This window comes from Porites lutea, chromosome 12, assembly GCF_958299795.1.
Source record: "Porites lutea chromosome 12, jaPorLute2.1, whole genome shotgun sequence".
NCBI lineage: Eukaryota > Metazoa > Cnidaria > Anthozoa > Scleractinia > Poritidae > Porites > Porites lutea.
The window spans coordinates 728908-751956 of NC_133212.1; the positions used below are offsets into that span (position 1 = coordinate 728908).

At 38.1% G+C, this 23049-nt stretch overlaps 1 protein-coding gene and 1 long non-coding RNA gene across 3 annotated transcripts; both read left to right on the plus strand.

Annotated features, from left to right (window-relative positions):
- The first annotated feature begins 354 nt into the window (after positions 1-354).
- LOC140954003 (uncharacterized) lies at positions 355-17413 on the plus strand. 2 transcript variants are annotated; one of them, XM_073403391.1, is made up of 11 exons: positions 355-614; positions 1323-1399; positions 5243-7777; positions 10732-10813; positions 12212-12361; positions 12669-12767; positions 13471-13584; positions 13893-13991; positions 14598-14699; positions 15386-15490; positions 16512-17413. In XM_073403391.1, the coding sequence occupies exons 3-11, from the start codon at positions 5310-5312 to the stop codon at positions 16542-16544; spliced, it is 3252 nt and encodes a 1083-aa protein (XP_073259492.1). In that variant the 5' UTR covers positions 355-614; positions 1323-1399; positions 5243-5309; the 3' UTR covers positions 16545-17413. The 2 variants fall into 2 exon arrangements, with proteins under 2 accessions (XP_073259492.1, XP_073259493.1); XM_073403392.1 differs by lacking the exons at positions 355-614; positions 1323-1399 and adding an exon at positions 2729-2997.
- A 1626-nt stretch (positions 17414-19039) lies between these two features.
- Positions 19040-23048, plus strand: LOC140953568 (uncharacterized). The gene is made up of 3 exons (XR_012167466.1): positions 19040-19178; positions 21961-22014; positions 22963-23048. It is a non-coding gene; the product is annotated as an uncharacterized lncRNA (long non-coding RNA).
- Position 23049: the final 1 nt, after the last annotated feature.

Consider the following 23049-nt stretch of genomic DNA (forward strand, 5'->3'; position numbering starts at 1 on the left):
CCAAGAAAGTACCCCGTGCAATAAAAATCCCGCCGGCTACGCAGGCCCAGTAAAAATGCACGGAAACAGAATAGTTGATTGGTTATTGCCTCCAGAATAAAGGGGTCAGGTGCTCCTAGAGTAGTATGTTCTTACTTTAAGGATTTAGGCTCAACACTTTTGACGGATTTAACGAGAGGACGTCACGGTCAAGTGAAATAAAAACTTGACCTGGAACCACCTACAGGCAGAAAGTTCTTCTTTCAAGCCTTCATACAATTCTTCAGGGAAGGTCAAAATGTTTTGCTGCGATGAAGTGTTAAAACTGTGTCATTGGTACAGATAAGAACCACAGAACTGCGTACCACAGCGAAATATTGTCACGCAAGTATATTTGTCACGCATTTTTATTTCGAGATACTCCGCGTAAACATGTCAATCAAACTCACCCACGGGTCATTTCATTTCACGCATCTCAAGCAGATTGATCAGCAAAATCCGGGTCAGCCATGTTGAATTAAAAAGTCACTCATGGCACGCAAATGTCTCTCGAAAGGATTTGCAAACAGCTTAGCTCAGTTTTAGGTCGAAAAGCAAAGATTGAGACCACCTGGCCACAGTGGAACGTGATCAAGGTAAGCCTATGATTATTGAACTTTGACTGACTGAAAACGCTTATTTGGTGTTTACATGTGAGGTCTTAGGAAATTTCTTCGCTGATGAATGGAGGCCGTCGTTGCCAAGTATTATAATCACTGCTTAGTTATGTTAATAGAACATGGAATTTTAATTCTTCCATGGCAAACAAATTAAAACTGAGTTAAAAGATTGTTCCTTCACAAAGAGGGTACTTAGACGTTAAAAAAATAGTAAGACATTTGAACGGATGTAAGACATCCTGAAATGGAAGACCTTGTGACGAAGACCTCTTAGCTTTGGCTTCCGACTAATCATTTATAGCGGAGCAGCGATAATGAGTTCTTTATGGTGCTTTTCTTAATTGAATAACGAAGAAAATATATTCTATGAATCTTTTGTTATACAAAGCAGAGCTGCACTGTGCGCCTTAACATACATAACCAGGGCAATCTGTGAGTTTGTGAAACAGATGACGGATCAGTATTCTCGTTAGCCAAGCGGGAACTGTGGTCAGACAAAGGAAATTTACAACGGGTAGGAAGTGTCGTTAAGCCGAAGGGCTATTTCCTTTCGGATGCAATGTAACTGAACAAGTAAACTGTTTGCATTGCGCCATTCATAAATGACCGCTTTTAACAATATCGGCTTCTTTAATAACTTGATATCTAAACAGCTGATCTGTACGTTTCACGTTCGCCTTGCAGAGATCGTCGACGACTTCAGTTTACATCGAATTTTGCGGGAAGTTAACAGTCGATGTTGTACACATTGCGTCAAAAAGGTATAGTAATGCTTGCCCTTGTTCATTGCTATTGTTCAAGGAGAAAAGACGTTTTGTTATTGTTTATGATGTGAATAAAGAGCTCTTCATATGATTTTTACACTTCACGCGGCTGTTGGCCGACAGTGAAATCTCCACAAAGATTTCTTGTATTAGACTCCTACGGATTAGTTTAAACGTAAGGCATTTGCAGTATAATTTTCATCTCTGCATGAGGCCGTGCTCTGTTGTGAATAGATTGTTAAAATAATGGCAAAAGTAAATGAATTACGTTGACAATTTTGACAACAATGGAAGAACACTAAAAACGTCCATATCACTTAGATCTGTACCAAAATTGTGAAATTAGTTCTAATGTAACAGTTACAGCCATCAACTTTAGAAATCCTTCTTGCTTGCCTGCATTTTTACCCCATTTTTTAAGCTAGCCGGCTCATATCATTTGTGTATTCATGGTATTGTCAATAGCTTTCAATCCAAGGGGATTAAGTTCACTTCGTTGGTGCTTTGGCACGTTCATTCAGAAGAAAAAAAAACGTAATTGCTGATCGAGAACTATCGAAAAAACAAAAGGCTTTATGCTAAAGTAATCCTCAATAGCTTTCAGTTAAATGTATTCATATTATAGGATTTCGTCCTTAGATTCACGACTGAAGCACTGAAATGTGCTCTCTTCTATAAAATTCCAACTTAGCCGTAGTTTTGAGGATAGCTTCTTACATTTTTACAGCAAATTGCAAGGAAGTTGAATCGGTAAGTGACCCGATCGAGTTAATAATCCAGTGATTATGGTCCTGTTTGTGATATTAATTCTCTACAAGAAGGCTTTTCATTTCACGTTATGGTCATAACCATTTGCCTAATAAAGGCATTTAGCAGATCCCACTCTACTCCTGATAACAAAGTTTTATTGAAGCCCGAGACATGCCGAGAGCGGAGTTCGCGTGATTCGCTTGAAACGGAACTCATTCGCTAAGTGTCTACACCTTGGGCGTCTAATCTGTCCGTAGTAACTATTTTTCTTTCAAATTTTTTAAGAGCATCAATCAAGCTGTTGATGTTTATTCCATGTAATGAACAAATGTCACGAGATGGGATAAAATACGTTACTACAGGACATAAACACGCGCGCTATTGTCTCTACTAGAATTGCGTTACATATTTTTTTAGTTGAATGTAGCTGGTAAAGCTCGTCGCGTCGTCTGTATACCACTAATGCAGTTTTCAGGACATTTTCAAGTGGTTAAGATCCTTAGGAAAAGATAAGCAAGTAGCAGACTGTCGTATCCGAATTAAAAATAAAGTCGTAACTATATCTCTGGGAACCATGTATGCGTGCACGATGTTGACAAGTCACTTGAAACTTGAGCACGCAAATTTCCTGCCCAGAAGCGAGCATTTGGTCATGTTTGAGTCATTCATCTGTGATCGAGTGAAGAAGACAACACCGATTTTATAGCGTGGATAAAATCCAAGATTACGCAGTACAGGTCTTACTGTGAGTCAAAACTGGGATAAAATACTGAAGACTGAAACTAGCATCTTGTAGTAGACTGACAGGCATCTTAAAATTTAGGATAAACGCTTCAAATTTAATGGTAGGTGACCCATTCCTGACTTTGGATATTTGAAAACCATGTAACATCTGTTGCCTTGTTTTCAGTACTCGTTCCTGAAATCCTTGTTTTCGTTTGTTAAAATGATTATATCATGCCTTATAAATTGGCATCTTCAGTAAAAAGATTTAAAATTCATTATTTAGAGGTGGTAGTTATAGTGCTCTTTCATCCTTTCAGTAGCACGCTCTTCTGAACGTTTCAAAGTCTCTGATGTTTACTCTCAACATACCTTGCATTATTTGGCCTTTGGCTGTTATTTTTCTCAGACTACAAAAATTTTGTGAATGATCACTGAAATGATTGCAACACCCTAGAAATATCAAAAATCCACTGTGTCAAAGTTATTACAGCTAATTGCAACGCAACAGTAACTTTGATAAATCTGTCTTTTTAGAATAATTATTAGTTTAGTCTTGTAGAAAGGGTTATATGACCTCGATGGGAAGCATGTGAAGTAAATTTGAAGCTTTTACCATGGATTCAATTAAAAGATTTTGTTTACCCAATTATCATTAACTTTTCTTTCTTTTTTTCTGTTTATTTATAACACACAGACTTTCTCAACCATGACATTCTAGGTAAAAAATTAAATCTTGCTTTGATTTTTGTTAGCAGTTGTGCATATTTGGTCTGTTGGTGAACTTAATTTTGTGGCTTATTGTCATTTTTACATAAACTAAAGTAAAAAATGAAGAAAGCAACTACATACAGAGAACAGCTGTTATATTGCACACTTCTGTATTGTCTGAACTTAGTTCAAAAGACAGTAGCCATTATTAAGACTCTAATTGTTGCAGATAATTTAATATCTGGTATGCATTAGTTAAGGGACATTACATTGCTATTGATACAGGTCTTAATGCAAATTTTTTGTCAAGATTATTTTGCATCATAAATGCAATATTACTAATGGCTCGATGTGCTTAAGTAAATACAAGGTGACTTAATAACTTACGTAATACAGCTGTTAATGCTACTGCAATATAGGCATGGACTGTTAAGTTTTTGACTGGATATATAAAAGCTTCTTAAGTTAAGTTAAATTGTACTTATTATAATTATTAGTACAAATAAACTTTACTCAGGAAGCTTTTCTTGAAACACAGATGTATTAATACTGTGCTAACAGTGGTGATTAGCGCATTGTAGTACTCCTTTAAAGAGTGTCCAAAGTTCAGATTTAAGAAAATGCCTTGAGGATATGTATTTCATTTTGTAAAATCCTAAAAAAAGTGGTAAAAAATGAAAACTTTTCTTTTAATGGTAGCACTTACTATAGGATTTCATCCTCAGATTCCAGGTAAGAGTTCCCAGGGTTTTTATTTTAACAGCGTAATTTATTTTTGAGAAAGCGTAAAAACAAGGTGGAAAGTTCAAAGAGGGTAGGTACCTAGGGTCAAATAGTTTTTAAAACAGGAAAGTAGAAAAAAATATTTGGAATTTCCTGTGGAGAGCAGAAAGGGAAGTGTTTATTTAGATATTTTCAAGAGCTACAAAAGGTGGAGCTTTTCTTTGTATGACTTCATAAAGCTCAATCAGATTCAAGGGACAAGGAAAACATCAGAACATGAGAAGCTTATTGCACACTCCACAGGGCTTTTCAGTGATACATGTGACATGTATGGGTTGTCTGACTACAATGATGAGATTAAGTGCTTGAAATTGCCTCACATCAGTGCTGTTAGTTGATTTAATTGACACTGGTGAGGAGAGGGTTAAGTTCATCCACAGTCTGTCGAACTTGCAAAAGAAAGAAATTCACATTCCAATGAGACTGAAATCAAAATACTCTTTCTTTTTCTTTCAAACATTGTCAAACACAAAATACTATTATCTTTTGCTGATGATAATATGTACTAAAACAGCAGATCAACATATATTACCAGTTCTGTTCAGAACGCTTTTTGCAGACAGTTACAAACAGATTGCTAGTCCATTCAGCAATTTTATTCATCCATTCAAACAGATTGCCAGTCCATTCAAATAATATATTGCTCCTTTGGAATGGATTGCTGATCCATTTAAATAATTTATTCATCTGTTTGAATGGCTGGTCAAACCGTTGAATGCCTTGTGGATCATTCATTAACCGTTCATTACTTATGCATTTTTCCCCTTTGAATGGTTTTCCTTTAGTGTCTGTTTTGCCTTTCACAGTCACAATTAGTAATCTGCCCCTCTTTACCTCACTTTTCACAACTCCTTTTTGTTTTTTCTGTTACAGGATCTGTACAGTACTGGAGAGGAAAAAATCCTGAACCTTACTGACACAACTCTGCCAGTTAGTAGCTATGTCCAAACCTTTTTTTCTCAAGAATGGGAGTAACGGCAAAACCAGACAGTCTCCACTGAGTTTTGATTGTGAAGTCAACTTTGCTTTCCCCAAGTACAGCATCCATTCACCTGACCTAGACACAGAAAGTGTGTCAGACAGTGACGCCAGCAGTTGGAAGAATATGGGAGATATTGGTGCTAGCAGTCCAAGTTCCTCTACGCCAAGGAGTTTGTCTCCTCTCAGTTCGCTTAGCGGCAGTGGAGATGGTCGGCATAGCAACAGAGTGTTTGATTTTGCGAATGAGCCACTGAGTCCTGGCTACAGGAGTGTGCGTTCTCCTGTTTTGAGGCCCAGTACTTCTCTGTTGGAGGTTTCAATAGCCAGCTTGCCACCAGAATCTGAGCTGAAGCAGTGTTTGATGAGAATTCGTGAACAAATGGCTTTAAGTCTTGTGCGGTTAAAAGAGCTAGAAGAGCAGGTTAAAAATGTGCCAACTTTGCAAGTTCGTATATCAGTGCTTCAAGAAGAGAAAAGGCAGCTCATTAAACAGCTGCAGTCAAAGAGTGTTCGGAAGAGGACAAGATCAGTTGATTACGCAGGGAACAGTATGTCATACTCAAGGGGATCCAAGAGTGATACCGAAAATGATGATGATGATTACTCTTTACTTAAGAAGAGACTCCGGGTTAGGCTGAATTCTGTTGGCGTTGGGGATTTCTCAATCAATGATGCTTGTTCCTGCGGTAACCAAAGTGCAGAAATTAAAAGGATTTCAGTCAAATCTGTATCTGTGGAAACAGACAGCTGCTTGGACCAAGGGGCTGATTATCAGAGTAAGCTGTCGCTGGTACAAGAAGCAAAGAAACCCAAAACAAGATCAATCGGTGTGGGGATGATGAGGTCTTTCACAAAAGATGTTGGTATTGGGGAGGGAAGTGCACTTCTCTTTACAGAGCCAAAAGGGGTTCAGGCTTCAGTGGATAAGAAAGATTCTTCGTGTGATGCTACCTCTTCTGTTGTCACAACTAAAGATGTAGGCATTTCTGCAAAGCCACTTTTCTGTTCAACAGGAACCAACACTGAACTTCTCAGTTCAAGTGACAATCTGAACAAAGACACTGAAAGAAAGATCTCAGATACGGCCAGTGTTGCCGTTCAGACAAGCGGAAAATCTGAGGTTACAATGGTTTCAATCGGTGTTGGAATCTGCACCATTGACGATGAACCGTCATGTCGAAAGTGCTCCAACAGAAAGTCTCGCACAATATTGAAAACTGTGGATGAAATTATGGCAAATCGCATTGACATTCCATTTTATAAGTCAGTTGGTGTGGGTGATGCATGTCTTGATGACAACTACCTCTGCAGCCGCTGTAGCAACCTACAAACAAGAACCGTTGGTGTTGGAGAAAAAGTTGAGCTTAGGAATGTTGCTGTTGGGGAACACTGTGTTTCAGGGGACCAGCTCTGTGATCGTTGCAGTAACATCAAGCTGAAAAGTGTCAGTTGTGGAACTGAACAAATTTGTACCAAAGACACTGGTGTTGGAGATGATAAAACTGACAATGTCTTGTGTGAACGCTGTTCAAATTTGGAGACATCATCAGTTGGAACTGATGATGGTCAGCAAGAGGAGAACACTTTTGTTTGTAAAGTTTACAGCAGGATGCAAAGCAGCCAAGAAAACATTTATACAGAGAAAATAGTGAGTGCAGAAAGAAACATCCAGCTAGAATCTGTAGCCCCAAAGAGCTTTGTTGTTGAAGATAAACGAGGCATGCCTTTGAGAAGAAAAAGCTCTGTTCAGCAGAGTACAAGGACAATTGGTGTAGGTAACTGTGGTGTTATGGATTCATTTTGTGACAAGTGTGATAGTTTGCGAACAAGGTCCGTGGGAGTTGGTGATGGTAATGTTTCTGTTGACCTGATTTGTGACAAGTGTGCCAATAAGAAAACCAAGTCAGTGGGAACAATCTGTGAATTTGTTGAAACAAGATCAATTGGGGTCAGTGAGTGTTGCATTACAGATAACTTCTGTGACAGATGCATGAACATCAGAACACAAACTGTTGCTATTGGAGATTGCTGCGTGACTGACAGCTTCTGTGAGCGATGTTTCAATGTGCAAATGCACTCTGTTGGCGTAGGAGACTTTGATGTTAACATAGACTATAAACCAGCTGTGATACAAGCTAATCTTGTTGCCGTTGATAATAATAATGCTAAATTTGATTCTAACATGAACATTAAAACAAGTGCTCCCATCACAGGTCAGAACATAGTTAGACACGTACAGTCTAAGCAGTTCAATGCATATTCTAATGATGCAAGGGATGGTATAGGCATGAAAAAGGGACTTAACCACAGCAAAGAAAGTGACCTTAATGAGTCAGATGGGAGTATCGACAACGACAACCCCAGCAGTGACAGTGCAAGCCAAACCAGTGAAGTGTGGGATACGTTGCAGTCTCCTGACCGCATTAGGTATGGATCCTTTATAATGCTTTGATGGTACAACTACAATGTTTTTTTCTGAAGGATTTGCCTAATGCTGTCAAACCCTTTAAATTGTTTTTTATGACCTTGTTGATATTGTTGTTGCCATGGCAACCAATTTTGAAAAACCTTTTTACTCTTAAGAGTCCTCCAGGTTAAGCAAATGTGAATTACACATGTACAGTTTGATTTCCAAAATACTGAAAAACAAATAACAGCACCAACTGAAAGTTGGTGAAGAGGTTTCACTTGAATAGACATAATTTAACAGTTAGTAATGTCTGCGAAGCATCGTCAATATCCTTGTTCTGGGTTCCCGATGGACTCAAAAAATGACGAGAAGAGGGTTTCTAATTTCCTTTTATCTTGAGTGGCAAATCAACAATGGCATTTTTAACAGGCCAATAATGGCATGTACTGAATTCCTGGTACACAGCTGGGGGGCCAGAAGGACTTGGATTTCGTCACTGTTTTTCAGACAGACTTAACCAGAGTTTAGTTTTGTCTGCAGTGCAGGCTACTTGAATTGAAGATTTTTTTTCACAAACTCAAACGTTAAATCTACACTACATTTTTCCATTTTACTGACTCTGGGAGTGAAAAACTGAGGATTTCCATCTCAATTATCATAATCATATATAACTTAATGATGTATTGATTTGTTGTGATTATTGTGGGCATCATCATCACATTTATTATTTTCAGCATCTTCTTGTTACAATTAACAAGTACAGTCAGTACTATTTAGAATAGAATTGGTGAAATATTATTTTGATACCAATCAAATGAAACTTTTCATATTTAACTTCTCTTAATTATCATAACTCTTTTATTGTGTGTTCAGTGGTAGTTTAGAAAAGTGCTGTAGAGGTTTTGACCTGTGATGATATATTTAGCACAAGCCTGTCCCATATTAGAGCTTGCTATATCAGATTTCCTAGTGTTATTGGTCAACAAATTGTGCACCCTAAAATTTGATGACTGGCAATCATGATTTAGATATATGTTTTAGCTACTCACCAATATTTTGCCACATGTTGCCTCACAGTTAAGTATAAAATGAATGTGAAACAACAGGAAGGTATTTTCATTCCACATTAATTTTTGTCTGTGAAATCTGTCTCAAGGAAACCAATAAGTAACCCTCCATTAAGCAGTCATTTGCCGGTTTCTTTATTTTGTTCTCTTTTGAGCAGTAAACATGTATATTTAGCAGTCAGTTGGCTAATCAAATTTCTGCGAATAACTTCTGTAGTTGTGGAATGTTTTATTATGAGATCACTGTTTTCTTGTTTTAAACAGTTTCAACAATTTGGAGGGGTTTAAATCTCATATAGACAGAGAAATGTTGCAGATTACTATTTAAGTACATTTTTTTCAGGATTTTCCTGTATTGATCACTTGACTTGTGCAAATTTATGTGGACACTTTTACACATATAATTATATCATGAAATATAAAGGAAACTTTTTAAAAACATGGAAAGGGCTTTTAACATTTTAAACAGCTTCACTTTTAACTGTTTAACTGACCAATATATATTGCTGTGAATTTTCCTTGGAACCTAATTGTTATTTGCTCAATAAAATGGCTATGAAATGATCTTTTTTTTCTGATTAATAATTTTTTTTCATGATCATGACTAATCACCATTTTTAACACCTGGAAGAGCAATGAAGACTTAAAAGTCGCTTATGTAATTAGTGTAAATTGACCAGTGTTAATAGGTTTTGAACCTCAAAGTTTCTGAATGAAATTTTATAGTTTGATCAGGGTGTAAACAAAACCTGGATTGAACCAGATTGGGTCAACCCCCATAACTTCTTAACAACAGAAGGTTAGAGACAGGGCTGCACCAGAGGGTTGATCTGGTCTGCTGTGATCCATATCCAGATTTTGTCATTGGCAGATTGACCATTCGGATATATTACAGGTCCAATTTTATTTCAGGTTAACAATTTTCAACTTAGGTTGATTCTCAATTTCCTTTGTCTGCTAGCCCTGTACATACCACAGTGCGGTTCAGTTTTATATAACTACTATGTTAGTAAGTGCCCTGTGGAAGCTTAGAACTAAAATGAAATTTCAATAAAATTATTGTTTTGCAGCTATGCAAAAAAACGTGGTAAGCTATTAATCCACAATTTTAGCTAGATTTTGGAATGTTTCAGCTGAAGCTATGAAAGGAATTTCTCTGCTGTAACTGTAGACTTTCTGTAAATAATGAAACAAAAAAGATGATGGTGTGCTTCTAGTCAATTATTCCCAAATAATGCTTGTAACTCTTTGTTTTCTGTCAAATTTCTGGTCTGTTTTGTCATTTTGCTTCCTTGCTAAGAAAGCTAGATTGAAAAAAGATATGATAAGTGTTGACTTCATTTTCTTTGGTTATATTGCTCTAACAGTTCTAATCTAACATCAAAATACCATTCATCCCTTACATTTCTCAGTGCCCATTATGTACGTAAATATTTTACTTGTTTTCATATGATATTGGCAGATAAGACCTGATAATAGCCTTAACATTTTTCCCACTGGGAGTTTCAGTTTTTAGAATGGCAATCCATATCTTCTGTTATTTAACATTAAAACAATATTTCTCAATACTTAACGTCCAGATTGGCAAGAAATATTGTTTTTTTTTTTGTTTTCTTTGTCTCACCTTTCCCTTCCATCTGGTCCCCCTCTCTTCCTCACCTCTCCCTTCTGCTCTCTCCTCTTCCCCCCCCCCCCCCACACACACTTCCTTATCCTTTTGAACACCCCTGATCTCATGATCCCCTTTCCAACTCTACTGAGCTTTATTTCCCCTCTCTCTCCTCCCTTCTCTAATCATTTTCTCTGTTCCACTCTTACACTATCCAAAAAAATTCTCATCCTGTGTGTCACCTATTAACAATATAAGAATTTATTTCTAACGTTTTGTTAATATCATGTTGCAGAATCAAAGATGAAGTTGTTGTTGCATGTAAACTGTTGAATGGCCACCTTTACAAAGGAAAAGAAATTGGACGAGAGCAAATGGTAATATTACAGTATCTACAGGCAGTTTTCTATGAAACCTCGACAGATTGTCAGTTAGCTAACTTCTTATTTCATCTCATACTTGTTTATCTTGTTTAGTTAAGTTTTTTCAGCAAGCTTAACTTTTGTTTACTCAGCCCCACAGTAGAATGAAAACTTGGCTGTTAGTGTTAGAGCGCTTTCCATTTGTCAGAACTAACCAGCCAGTCTATTCACGTAGTAATGAGAATTTCACTTTAAATCAAAACTATCTAACCAGATTAGTCAAATTCTAAATAGTATGCACGAACTGAAGGAGATGGTTTTTCAGCAAAAACTCTTGGGAAAGGCCTATTTCATTGTCAAAGTGACTGCTCCAGCCATGGTCTAGCCATCCAGTTCTGACGTTTGAAATGCGCCCATAATAATCCCACTGTGTTAGGAGAGCTTTTGATTATCCAACAAGTTTCTATGGCAAACGACTCATACAAGCACAAGTTTCTTGTTTGTAGCAGAGGAATACTTGCAACATTTTTCTCTTGTGATGAATGTCATTAGTTCAGACCCCACTGGCTTGTCCTTTAAATAAGGAGTGAGAAAAACCTTTAGACCGACATGTCTGATATTGAGCTTAACATGTTTCTTTTCTAAATTAAACCTTTCCGTTCTATACTAAGTTATTGCGAGATTATTTTTCAATTTAACTTTTAAATCTGTGGATGAATTACCATTCAAATGACACCTCTTTTGCAGAACTTTTGTATAGAAATATTTATTTCTTAAGATTTTACAAAAAGAAATTTGAACGTTTTGGGAAATTTTTTAATGTAGGAGGTAAAAAGAAAACACATTAGGATTACCTCAGACAGCCCACTTTTAAGTATGTTTGATCTTGTGTGATATGCAAATAGGAGTGCCTTATAATTGGTAACTTATTGGCCATAATCTCTAAGCGCTATTTACCACTTAAATCGCTGTGATGCACTGGATAATTGTTGAAGGAATCCACTCCACTTTCTTTCAGTTTGTTCGATGTATACCCTCATGGGGTGTACAGAGCCCCTTGGGGGAAAAAAGTAGAGGCTCTGTAGGGAGAAGAATTTTCTCCCTACGAGATACGCCCTTTGTTTCTTTCGTTTACACGTAAACTCTTCACCGTTGTTCAAAAAAAGAAAGAAAGAAAAAGAAAACCCCTTTGAAAATTTGGGAGTAAAAAACGTGTGTTGTTGAAGAAGCGGAGCTAGCGGGCAGAAAAATATGTCCTTTTAAAATTATAATACTGAAAACCAAACAACACAAAAAGGTAGGGAGGGTAGGGTGGAGTGCTAGGACTCATCCATGTTTTGTTCCATGATTTGGGAAACAATTTGCACCCAATTTTTAGCTACATTACAACTTCAATTTGTCATGATTTCTCAGATTTCCTGCATGAGTACTGTGGAAGGCAATTGGTTTCGATGTGTAAGTTCAAGAGACTGTGATGCAGAGATAATCAAAGGACTTCTGAAGATATTCAAGAATCAAATTCCAATGCTTCTAGAGACCATTGTGAATTTGGTTGACAGCAATGTAGGTTGTTAGGTTATTTGCAATTTACCTTTGAAATTTGTTTAAAAATAACTATCTTAATAGGTCTTTCCGAAAAATCCCACAATACTCTTGGAGATTGAACCTCGAATAGACCTCTTTAGCTTGTCTGGTTTGTTTAACCGATGTAGGTCATGTGACGTTCCGCTTGCCAAGGATCAACTTTCCACGTTTTGCATAAGGGGCACATTTTCTAAAACTGGATTTTAAGAACCCCTCAGGAGAGATGAAAACGCCTATTATTAAGACTAATTGTGTGATATCTCTGATTATTTTTCTCATTTTTCAGGGAAACAACGCTCTGCATTATGCTGTTTCATTTCGAAACTGGAAGATTGTGGATGTATTGCTAGGAACAGGATCCATGAACTTGAATTTGCCCAACAAGGTGCTTATTTACTTATTATTATGAGTACTTATGACTTATTATGGTAGAACTTGCGTTTGTTTGTAAAAGACAGGAGCTAGTAGCACTTCAGCAATTTGGGGACTTGTATAGGCAGATAATTACGACTAGAGGGTACAAATTGTAAGTACAATGCTGCGAGCAGACGCTGGGCAGTAAAACATCATCTGAGAAACGATGAGCTGGTATACGCATTTTGCTTATTACAGACCTCTCTATTGGGTCAATTAATAGTTGTAGGATAAAGGACTTCAGGGGAGCCCTAAGATCAGTTCTTTCAAATGTTATTTGGGTCTTTTATTCGCCTTTTTACAGTCCTACGAAAATAATTTGAAACTGTTTACGTGAGCCACAATATGCGAAACTTAACGCAATTAGAATGACAACACTGCAGGCCGTTTCTGCTAAAAATCATTGTTGATGTTGTAGTTAATTTTTTATCTCAGGTAATTTTTCTTTTTCTTTTGTTTCAACTTCATTAGCATGCATTACCATACCCAAAAACAAAAGAAAAAGAAAAATTACCTGAGATAAAAAATTAACTACAACATTGACAACTAAAATCGAGACTGTAGCGCCTACATAGCAACAGGACACCCGAAGAACCACAGGCGACCCAAAGATTAGTGTTCTGCTCGCCTAGGGGCTCGCAGCATTAAATATATGTTGATGTTAATAATTACAGGCTGGTTACACGCCGGTAATGATGGCGTCTTTAGCGGGAGTTACAAAAGAGGACGACAAAGAAATTGCCAGGAAGATGTTTCGAGCGGGAGATGTGAACAAGCAAGTTGATGATGTAAGTAGTTTGTACACGGCGGTCTAGTGAAATTTTATTTTCATCAGACGAAACCCAGTTATGAAAGGCGGCTTTATGCAATGCAATGAATCAAACAGGCTTTGAAGCAAACGCTGCGTGCAACGTGCGGTGAACGCGGGAAAGTCACGGGTAGTTTTGTTTTCACTTGTGATTGGCTGAGATTGGCACGTCATATTTAAGCCAATCACATTGCGTAGTGGTAAAAACCACTGCTGACTTGCAATTGCTTTCTTTTTATTATTATTTTTTTATTATTCTTTTTATTATTATTTTTTTGACGGCACCAGACGGGACAAAGTCCGCTTATGTTGGCTGTCAGCCGAGGACGAATGGAGATGGTCGAGATTTGTTTGGAAGCTGGAGCTGATATAAATGCTGCAGACGAAGTAAGAAAACTTATCTTTTTGGTTCATTTTTGAAATGGCTAAATGTTAACGCCCAACTTTGAGTGCTGCCAAACAATTTATACTTGTAGCTAAGTCACTTCTTGTCTATGGCATGGGTCCCCAGTCGAAGCATCTTATTCTGAGAAAGAGTTTCATTCTCTGTTTTGAAAAATGTGGTACACTTCAACAATTAAATAAGATCAAAGCACAGTCACTTTAAGCAATAACAATAGCGAATGTTCACTGAATAAGTTAATCGTAAATTCAGCCAATCACAATCGCTGAATACAATTTAACGAACCAATCATAACTCGAAGCAAATGCGTGTAGCAGGCGCCAAGCGCGGGAAAGCTTGTGTATTCAAGTCACTTCTGATTGGCCAAGAAAGTGGCAAGAGATTTTTTCTCCCTAATCGCAAGGTTGCAGCGTGCAGGCAAAACAATCGTGAAGTTAGCTTCCACAATTAACTATTCGCGAGGAACGCACATTGACTACAAAGGACTTCAAAAGACCACAAACGAATATGCCGCACGAGTTGAGGAGAGGATTTGATAATTGAAGGTTTCCTTTTAAAAATATCACTGGTTTGCTTTGTGACTTTGCTAGGACGGATCTACAGCGCTGATGTGCGCATGCGAACATGGTCATCTCAGTATCGCCAAGCGTCTGCTTTTGGAACCTGAGTGCGATCCCTCGATAGAAGATAATGTAAGTCTCATTCTGTTTCAAGCGTTTGGGTTCTTTTTGGTCTACAGGGATAGTATACGGCTTCATTGTAATACGCTCACGGTGTGTTATATAGCTCTTGCCTAGCCCTTGTACGTGTCTTCCCAGGCCTTCTTGGCGACGTAGCCTAGACGAACGGTGGAAAGACAAACTCACAAAGTCGCCCAAACCACGTGATCCCAAACGCAGAATCCGCGCGGAATTATGAGTCCTAGGAATTAGTATAGACAATAATATAGCTCTTACTTTTGAGTCTAGAAACAATCTTATGGTGTAACATTCAAATGAAATCTCTTCAGTGGACCTTCCTCGTGGTGCTATTTGTGTTCCATTCTGCTGGTTGAAACTTGGAGATTTTCATTAACTTTGATTGTGTCCACTAATGTCAGTATAAAGTTTAAAAGTGCAGCTCATTATTAACAGAAGTTTGGCACAAACATCGTCTCATTTATCTTAGAGACAATCACAGCTAAGTTGTGTGGGATGTTCTTTTGTTTTTGTTTGTTTGTCTGTTTTTCGAACATCGCGTCTCATTCCTCGAGGAAGGCAAAAATTTGAGCGTTATCACGTAGTGTTCTTTCTGGGAAAATGTTTCCTGTTCAATAAAAGATACAAAACATGTGATGTAGATAATTTTAACAGCACGCTCTTTTCTATTTATCCAACAGGAAGGCAGCACAGCCCTTTCCATCGCCATGCAAAGGAATTTCAAGGACTTGGCTTTGTTGATTTACGGAAATGTCAGCTTCGATCCAATTGGAAAACCTCGAAAGGTTTGCTAGTCTACTCAGTGTTTCTTTATGGCAAAGTGAGAGCGATTTTCGCTCAAGTGTGGTTAACCCACCACCGCGGTCAAACGTCTAAATCGTTATTTTTGTTTTTTATTGCTGGGATTTCATTTACCAGTTAGAGAAAAATGGGTAAAGATGTATAAATCAGTTAGTCAACATAACTATCTTTCCATTTTTCTCAAAATTTTGAGCTTTTTTTGCTGAAAACGTTTCGCGCTAAAAGAGAATAATGTTTGAAAATGGCGCCGATAATAACGTCAGCATCGGTTTTCAATCACTTAGAACTTTTTTAGTAAACTTTTAAAAAGTTTAGTAAACTAACAGGATGTTGGTAATACCCTAAACTTTCGATAGTGAAAGTAGCAACCTTAACTTTGAAGTATTTCGCTTAACTTTTGCAAATTTCACTCGTTTGACCGCTGTGAAGGTTAACCCAAAACCACATCAATAGCTCTGACCAATCACAGTTTAGGCTGACCAATCTAAGAGCCAATCGGAAGTCGAAACAAATTCACTTGGGTACCAAGCGCGGGAAACTGCTTGCGAGAAACTCACAGTTGGTTTTTATGTTACTCCTGATTCCTGATTGGTCAAACAAGCTAGAAATAGTAGCAGTGCAACTCCTTTACTGTTCAGATAAGAGCCGTTCTAGGGCAAAGTCTCGAAGCGCTCAAGCTGTTAGCACTCAGGTCCGTAGACTACAAACGTATAAACAGTCACAATGTAAAGCAAAGGGAGTAGCTTTCTGCGCGGTTGTTTCTAATAGAGGATAGAGTTTGGCATAGTTTCAAACTTTTGATGAAAAAAATGAAATAACTTTGGGGGTATTAATCTGCAAAACTCTGTTGTCTATGTTATTACGAAGCAGTTGTTTAGGCTCAAAGTAGTGTGTGTCAAAGACTGAGCGCAGGCAGCTTTCGTTTTGATTTCACAAGAGCAAATCAACAGAAGGAAAGATTGTAAGCTTCTGCTAATCACCAGGATCATTTGATTTTGTTTTCAGAAACTTCCTGGCCTGCCTTGTAAGGCGTCTTGATCACTAGGAAAGTGCAGAACATCTGGGATTGTTCTTGGATTGTTAATTGCCTTTTGCCAGGCTAATAAAGCGGTGGCAGACGGGTTCGATCAAATTCCTAACTTGCTTTTCACTCTACGAAAACAACAAGAGTGAATAGGATCAACGAACGGATATTTTCCACAGATTTGTGGTTTTGCTGTATAACTTTATTTTGCAGTTGAAGACTATTTAGAGCTGTGGCATTTGAGTGTCTGCCATGCAAACTAAAGTTCGCCCTCCCTGCCTTATTGCAATGCGTCTCTTAAGAACCTTTGGGTCAGTGTTGATGGCTTAACGCTTTTTCCTGAAAACTGAACTCTCAAGTTTAATGGCGCACAATTATAGCCTACAGTGGAAAGTGTGTATCTCACTTTTAACCATAATACTCAGTGTAGTGTGACTTAAATATGTGGCTTGGACTTGGTGATATTTAATTAAAAACCTATGGTTTGTTGTGCCGGTAAACTCATAGAAAACTTAAAGTTATTTTATAAAAGCAATAGACCACACTTTCTATGGGTTTACTGGCGTGATAGCCCACTTTGGATGTTGGGAGAATACTCTCGTGTTCTCGTGTTCTCCCAACATCCCGCGTGGGTTATCACGCCGGTAAACTAATAGAAAGTGTGGACTATTGCTTAAAATAACTATATATCTTACAAAGATTTTCATGTACTTTACAAAAAAAAATAGACAGGTTTTGAACTGTTCAAGAAATGTTTATGGTTGTGACTGAAGCTCGGTTTATTGTTATATCGTTATTTCTTATATTTTAAACTCGATATATTATTCTCCATATAGATTAAGCGACATTTAAGTTACTAATAAAGGTATTTTTTGGTATTGAATTTTTGTTAACTTAAGTAATAAAACATATTATTATTCGTTGCAAATAATTTTTCTTCCTTCTCAATTGCCAACACATGACCTGCAAATAACTGCCTACAGATAATGGTCTGCTCATGTGCAATATTGTCCAACTGTGTTTGGCTTAAGTGTTTGGCTGCAAATAATATTCTGCTCAGGCGTAAATGAAACCACGTTTTTCTCCTTCTTGCGATCGCTTTTGCGTGAAAATGGCAGATCGCACCGCTTCCCAAAGATATTCCTAAAAAAAGTAAACACGGTGATCGAGTGATAAAACAATTATCCAGAGGTGATGTGTCTTTTTCCAGTTGTCAAGAAGAGAATTGAAAGTTTTTTGTATTATTGGAACATTTGTCTTCTTACAATTTTGTACAAAGGGCAACCAATATCAAGCTGCGGGCAAACGGACTCAGCATAGTTGGCCAACAGCTCCCAACTATATTGGGAGTTGTTGCGTCAGTTTGCACGTCGCTTAAAGTTTTCCCTGTTTCAAACATTGGGCAGCAATTCCCAAGAACACGCAATAACATGCAACAACATGTAGCAGGGAATGCAAACGGACCCAGGGGTCTGTTGGCCAACAATGTTGCGTCCCGTTTGCACGGGGCTTCAGATGTCTGCACAGAGTCACCTGTTACTCTGCAGCTGACTTTTTATCATATTCAGAAAGTCCATCATTCCATGTTAATAATCGGCGCGAAGCAAAATTGATGACTTTGGCATGACTAGTAGTTTGAAAATACTCTTTCTAGTGCATGGATTCAGTTAGATTTGTTCCATATTTTTCGCAACACGCGAACGCACCGAAAAAATTAAGTAACAATATGGCCTATGGCTGATTTAAAATTGAACAGAATCAGATGCCCCCTAGGAGGGACAAGGGCAGTTAATCGGGACTGCATATTCTCCAACTATATCTTTGCACGCCACCCAAAGTCATTACAAGGAAAAGCAGAGAGCTTCTTGACAATAACCCTAACCGAATTGATTAATACCAGAAGCACTTTAATTCTCTGCTTCTAATTGGCGATTTCGAGGTTGCTCAAGGAACTGTTATGTGAGACGAATCTTGACCAAGTTTTCTGCACAGTATTGTGACAGCCATCAATGAAAGAATTCCCAAACAAGTCCCATAGTGCAATTGGACGCGATACCGAACAAGCCTATTACGCGTAACCACAAAGTGGCTAACATTTTCTGACCAATTATATTCAAGGAATTCAAACGGTTGTTATGAAATACCCTTCCTCAGGAATTTCCTCAGACGGCTTACTCCTCGCAATTTTAGCAAATTTGTGCAAATCCATTTTTTCGTCCAGTGGGCCCCTCTGTCAAGTATAAACAGGCCCTCAGTCTGCCAGCCTCAGGTGAGAAATGTGGCCAAAACAGACCCCCCCCACCTCCACCCCACCCTCACCCCACCCCTCTGTTCCTTTGAAAGCAGACACTTATAGCGTGACTTATAACATTTGGGGAGTGACAAGTAATGAGATACTTGCCATCAGCCAGTGGGCCACCCTGGGGACGAGGTTGCCAATGGGCAGCAAAGAAATTTCATTCACGACATCTTTCTCATCCAGGACGTCGCATCGCACTGATCCGCTAAGCTGTGTGCAGGCTAGTTTTAAGAGCTTTAGAATTTGTATAATAACTATGGATTCCTCAAAAGCTTCACTTACCATTTTGGATCCCTATGAAGATGATGAAAAACGCAAATACAGTCTGAGGATCGATTACGCCGCAAAGGTAAGTCGTGTTATGACTTGCATCGTCAAAGATACCTGTTCATAATGCTGTAAAACCTTTGTGCTGAAACGTTGCCGTTCATCTTAAATATAAGGGAATTTTCGAAACATTGTCCAGTCTTTTCACTCAAGTTAGCTTGTTTGCTGCGAGTCTTGAAACTGGTGTCACGCATAGGAGGAAGCTTCCTTTTTCTCCTTCGCAGTAATGCATTTCAGTTTAACAAATCGACCACAATTTTCCATGGTCTACAATCTTATAGACCATAGAAATGACGTCATAAAATGTTCAAAACTCAAGTGGAAGGGTGAGTGGTTTCACTGCAAAGTTTTGAACATTTTATGGCGTCATGTCTATGGTCTATAAGAGTGAAGACCATGGAAAATTGCGGTCGATTTGTTTTTTCAATAACATTTATTTTTACGAAAAACCAAAAACAAAACAACCAGCACTGCGTGACATGTTACGTCATTTCCACTCTCACAGATCATAGCTCTCGACCAATCAGCGCGCAAGGATTCACTCAGTTATTGTAAAAAAAAGTGATAGCGTGTATTGACGACATCAGAATTCAGAAACGTGCGCATTTCAGTGAATCACTCAACTATGATATTCCAATATAAAGGGAAGAATCTCTTCCCAGGAATGGCTATATCAGAAGTGTACATGCAGTATGGTAATTCCTTGTAATCGTATATGTTAAGAAAAAAATCAGTATTTGAGACTGATACAGTAGGACGCCATTGTAGGAACCATGAAATTGCTGGTTTGTAATTGACATTCAAAAGCGTTTCTCTCCTCTGGGAAATGACCTCTATTTTCATGCAAATTCTGCCAAAAAAAAAAAAAAGAAGCAGCTACTTGTTGTTGTTTTGACCACCAACATGGTCTTCTTGTCACGTGTCTCCAAACCAAGAATAAGGCCAAGTTAAAAAAGTAAATCAATCTGAAACTTTGTTCACATGCGCACAAAACAATATCATATCATCATCATTCTAAATATTAATATCACCGTGCACATTCATGTATCGAATATAGACAAAAACTTGTTCTTTAATTATAGCCTTTACTTTTTTGATTTAAGATTTCTAACATAAATAAGTGTAGGTAATAGCATGATTTGTAGTGATATTTGGCATAAATGCCACGAGTGATATTTCAAAATTGTTATACATAATTTGAGACAATTCAGACAATTCTGAAATATCATTAGTGGTATTTACGCCAAATATCATATACAAATCATGCTATTATTTGTTTACACTACTACCCGCAAAGGTTTTGTAATTTTCACATGTAGGTATTTCAAATTAAGCTGAAATACAACTGCTCTAAGCCAATCAAATTGCAGAAATTTCCCATGTAGTAGTATAATGTAGGTGATACCATTTAGTCACATGGGAATACTGAAATAAAGTTGTTGTTGTTGGTCGTAAAACTTGCGCCGTGGAAGGGAATCCGGAATTCTGGAATCTTGAAAATTTTTGTTTGTTAAATCAAAATTCCAGGAAATCTTTTATTGTGGAATCCTGAATCCTGGGCTTTGGGATCCGTAATCCAGCTCAAAGGATCCAGAATCCCGCCAACGATTGGAATTGTTTTCGTCACTGCTTTCATTCTATTTCATCAAATTCTTCCTTGTTTGATCAGAATCATTAACTTTCTGCTCTCTTCATCCTCGTTCAGATCTTCTGCGTCTTCGAATCCAAAGCTAAAATGCACTTTTTCACCTACTGTCTCATGCCGAGTCATTGTTGTTTCCTGCCGCACTGTTTTTTTGTCTTACTGCTGCACCATGTGCCGATGCCCAGTCTTTTAATGCAATAATTTACAATCATTTACAGAAAGGTTGACCGAAGGTAGGGGTGCCATCAACGGTACTTCTTCAAGAGATCGCCCCATTGAAAGGAATCCGAATTCGGAACCTGGAATCCGTGAAAATTTTGCTTGTGGAATCCAGAATTTATCCTGGGCTTTGGAATCCATAATTCAGCCCAAGGAATCCAGAATCCCCTAACAAATGGAATCCAGAATCCAATTTTCTCTAACAAAGACTGGAATACAGTACCTCAAATCCGGAATCCATGGCTCGGAATCCAGAATCCAAGACTGTCTTGAATTCCCCTACAGACTGCACATTGGGCGTAAGAGGGAAAGTTGTGTCGGGCTTGGGGTACCAGGTCTCTACCTGGTGTGATAATATGTATGTGAAGTATGTAAGGCACATTTACGGTGTCTTCATGTGAGTTGCACCGAAAGACTTTAAGCTTCGACAAGTTCACTCTTTTTCGAGTCGACGAAGAAACTGGAAACCAATGAATTTGGAAAAACCGAAACCACATCGGACAATATATCCGAAAATCTGCTTGTATTTCTGCTTACCAAGAACCGAGAACCGGGTGTTAAAAAAGGAAAACCGCGAACCGCAAGGGACACCAAAACCGAAGAGCCGAAGCGTGCAAAAACCGAAAAAACTGGCTTTAAAAAGGTGGCTAAACCGAAACTCCCAACCCCTCCCTTAGTAACGTTAAAGTAAATCAGCCAAATTTTCTCGTGAAAGTTGGAAAGATGCTCGACATGGTTGGAATCCCCGCTGTTATAATGATCTTATGAGATAATCAACTAAAAATGAGATTATTCAATTTTTTTTCTTCTCAGTTTCATACGTTGATTACATCTCGGCGAGGATTGAAGCCAGTACTCGCGACAAACTCGTTACAAACGTTTATACGTGTACCAGCTTTAACTAGGACATCGATTAAGAGTTTTTTAAAATTTTTTTCAGTGTAAAATGGGAAGGCCCTGCAGACAGAGCAAGAAACGGTTGTTATTAGTTATGGTAAGTTCTTTTTAAAGTTCTGAAAAGTGTCAATGAAAAACAAGAATCAAAGACTAAGTCTTTTCTGTAGAGGATGTTTTAAAAAGGTGCGAAGTACTGCTCAGTAGCTTTCATCTGAATGTTTACAATTTATCCTTGTCCACAAAGTGAGTCCGCGTTATACAGTGTAAAAACAGTACAACAGTACCTCAGGCAGGGGCGTAGCTAGGGGGGGGGGGGTCCTGGGGTGCCCGTGAACCCCCCTTGGTAGGCCTTCTTTTGAGCAAACAACCTACAAAAACGCCATGACAATATCTTGGCCGTAAAAGCCATTGTTGAAAAGCCCACTTTTTTAAAATTTGCTTTTTGTAAAGTATTTTCGTCAACGGCTCTTGTCTTTAGTTAATATGGGCCTTCATGCCGCGATAATACGACTGAGCCCGCTGATACACGAGGGAGAGCAGCGGTATAAACCATATATAGTCCACATGACAATCTGGTGAGCAGCCTCTGTGACCCCCCCCCCCCCCCCCCCTTTGAAAAATCCTGGCTACGCCCCTGCCTCAGGAAAGTACTGGACTAGTTCATGTCTAGTTTTTTATGAATGGTCTCAATTTAGGATGTCATCCACAGTTTTGAGAATAAGAACCGCTTTATACAGCAAAAAAACTTTATTAGGAAACTGCAAAAAAAATAGAAATTTGATTTTTTTAAAATTGCTTTTTTCGTTTGAATCTGATAAAATGAGGCATCCAATTTTCTACGGACAAAAATATGCAGTTCCTGCAAAAACCTCTAACGATTATTGAAGGAATGGGTTTCCTCCTTTCTTGATATACATGCTCCAGAGTCCAGATGTCAGATTAGAAGCATAGTTAACGTGCCATGTTCTTTAGACCTAATTGAATCTGGTGTATAGTGTGAACAGGAAGTTGTCCAGCAAATAAATGTATCTCGATTTCTTTGCAGGCTGCCATTATTGTTATTTTGGTGGTTATAATATTTTTGGTGGTGTTCTTGGTTAAAAATAAACCAAAAACAGGTAAGTTCAGGCGA

Excerpts from the sequence above, each read along its gene's own strand:
- LOC140954003 (XM_073403391.1), top strand. The coding sequence starts at position 5,310 with ATGTCCAAACCTTTTTTTCTCAAGAATGGGAGTAACGGCAAAACCAGA. Across the intron at positions 12,362-12,668 it reads TGAATTTGGTTGACAGCAAT|GGAAACAACGCTCTGCATTA; the intron begins GTAGGTTGTTAG and ends CTCATTTTTCAG. Across the intron at positions 12,768-13,470 it reads ACTTGAATTTGCCCAACAAG|GCTGGTTACACGCCGGTAAT; the intron begins GTGCTTATTTAC and ends TAATAATTACAG.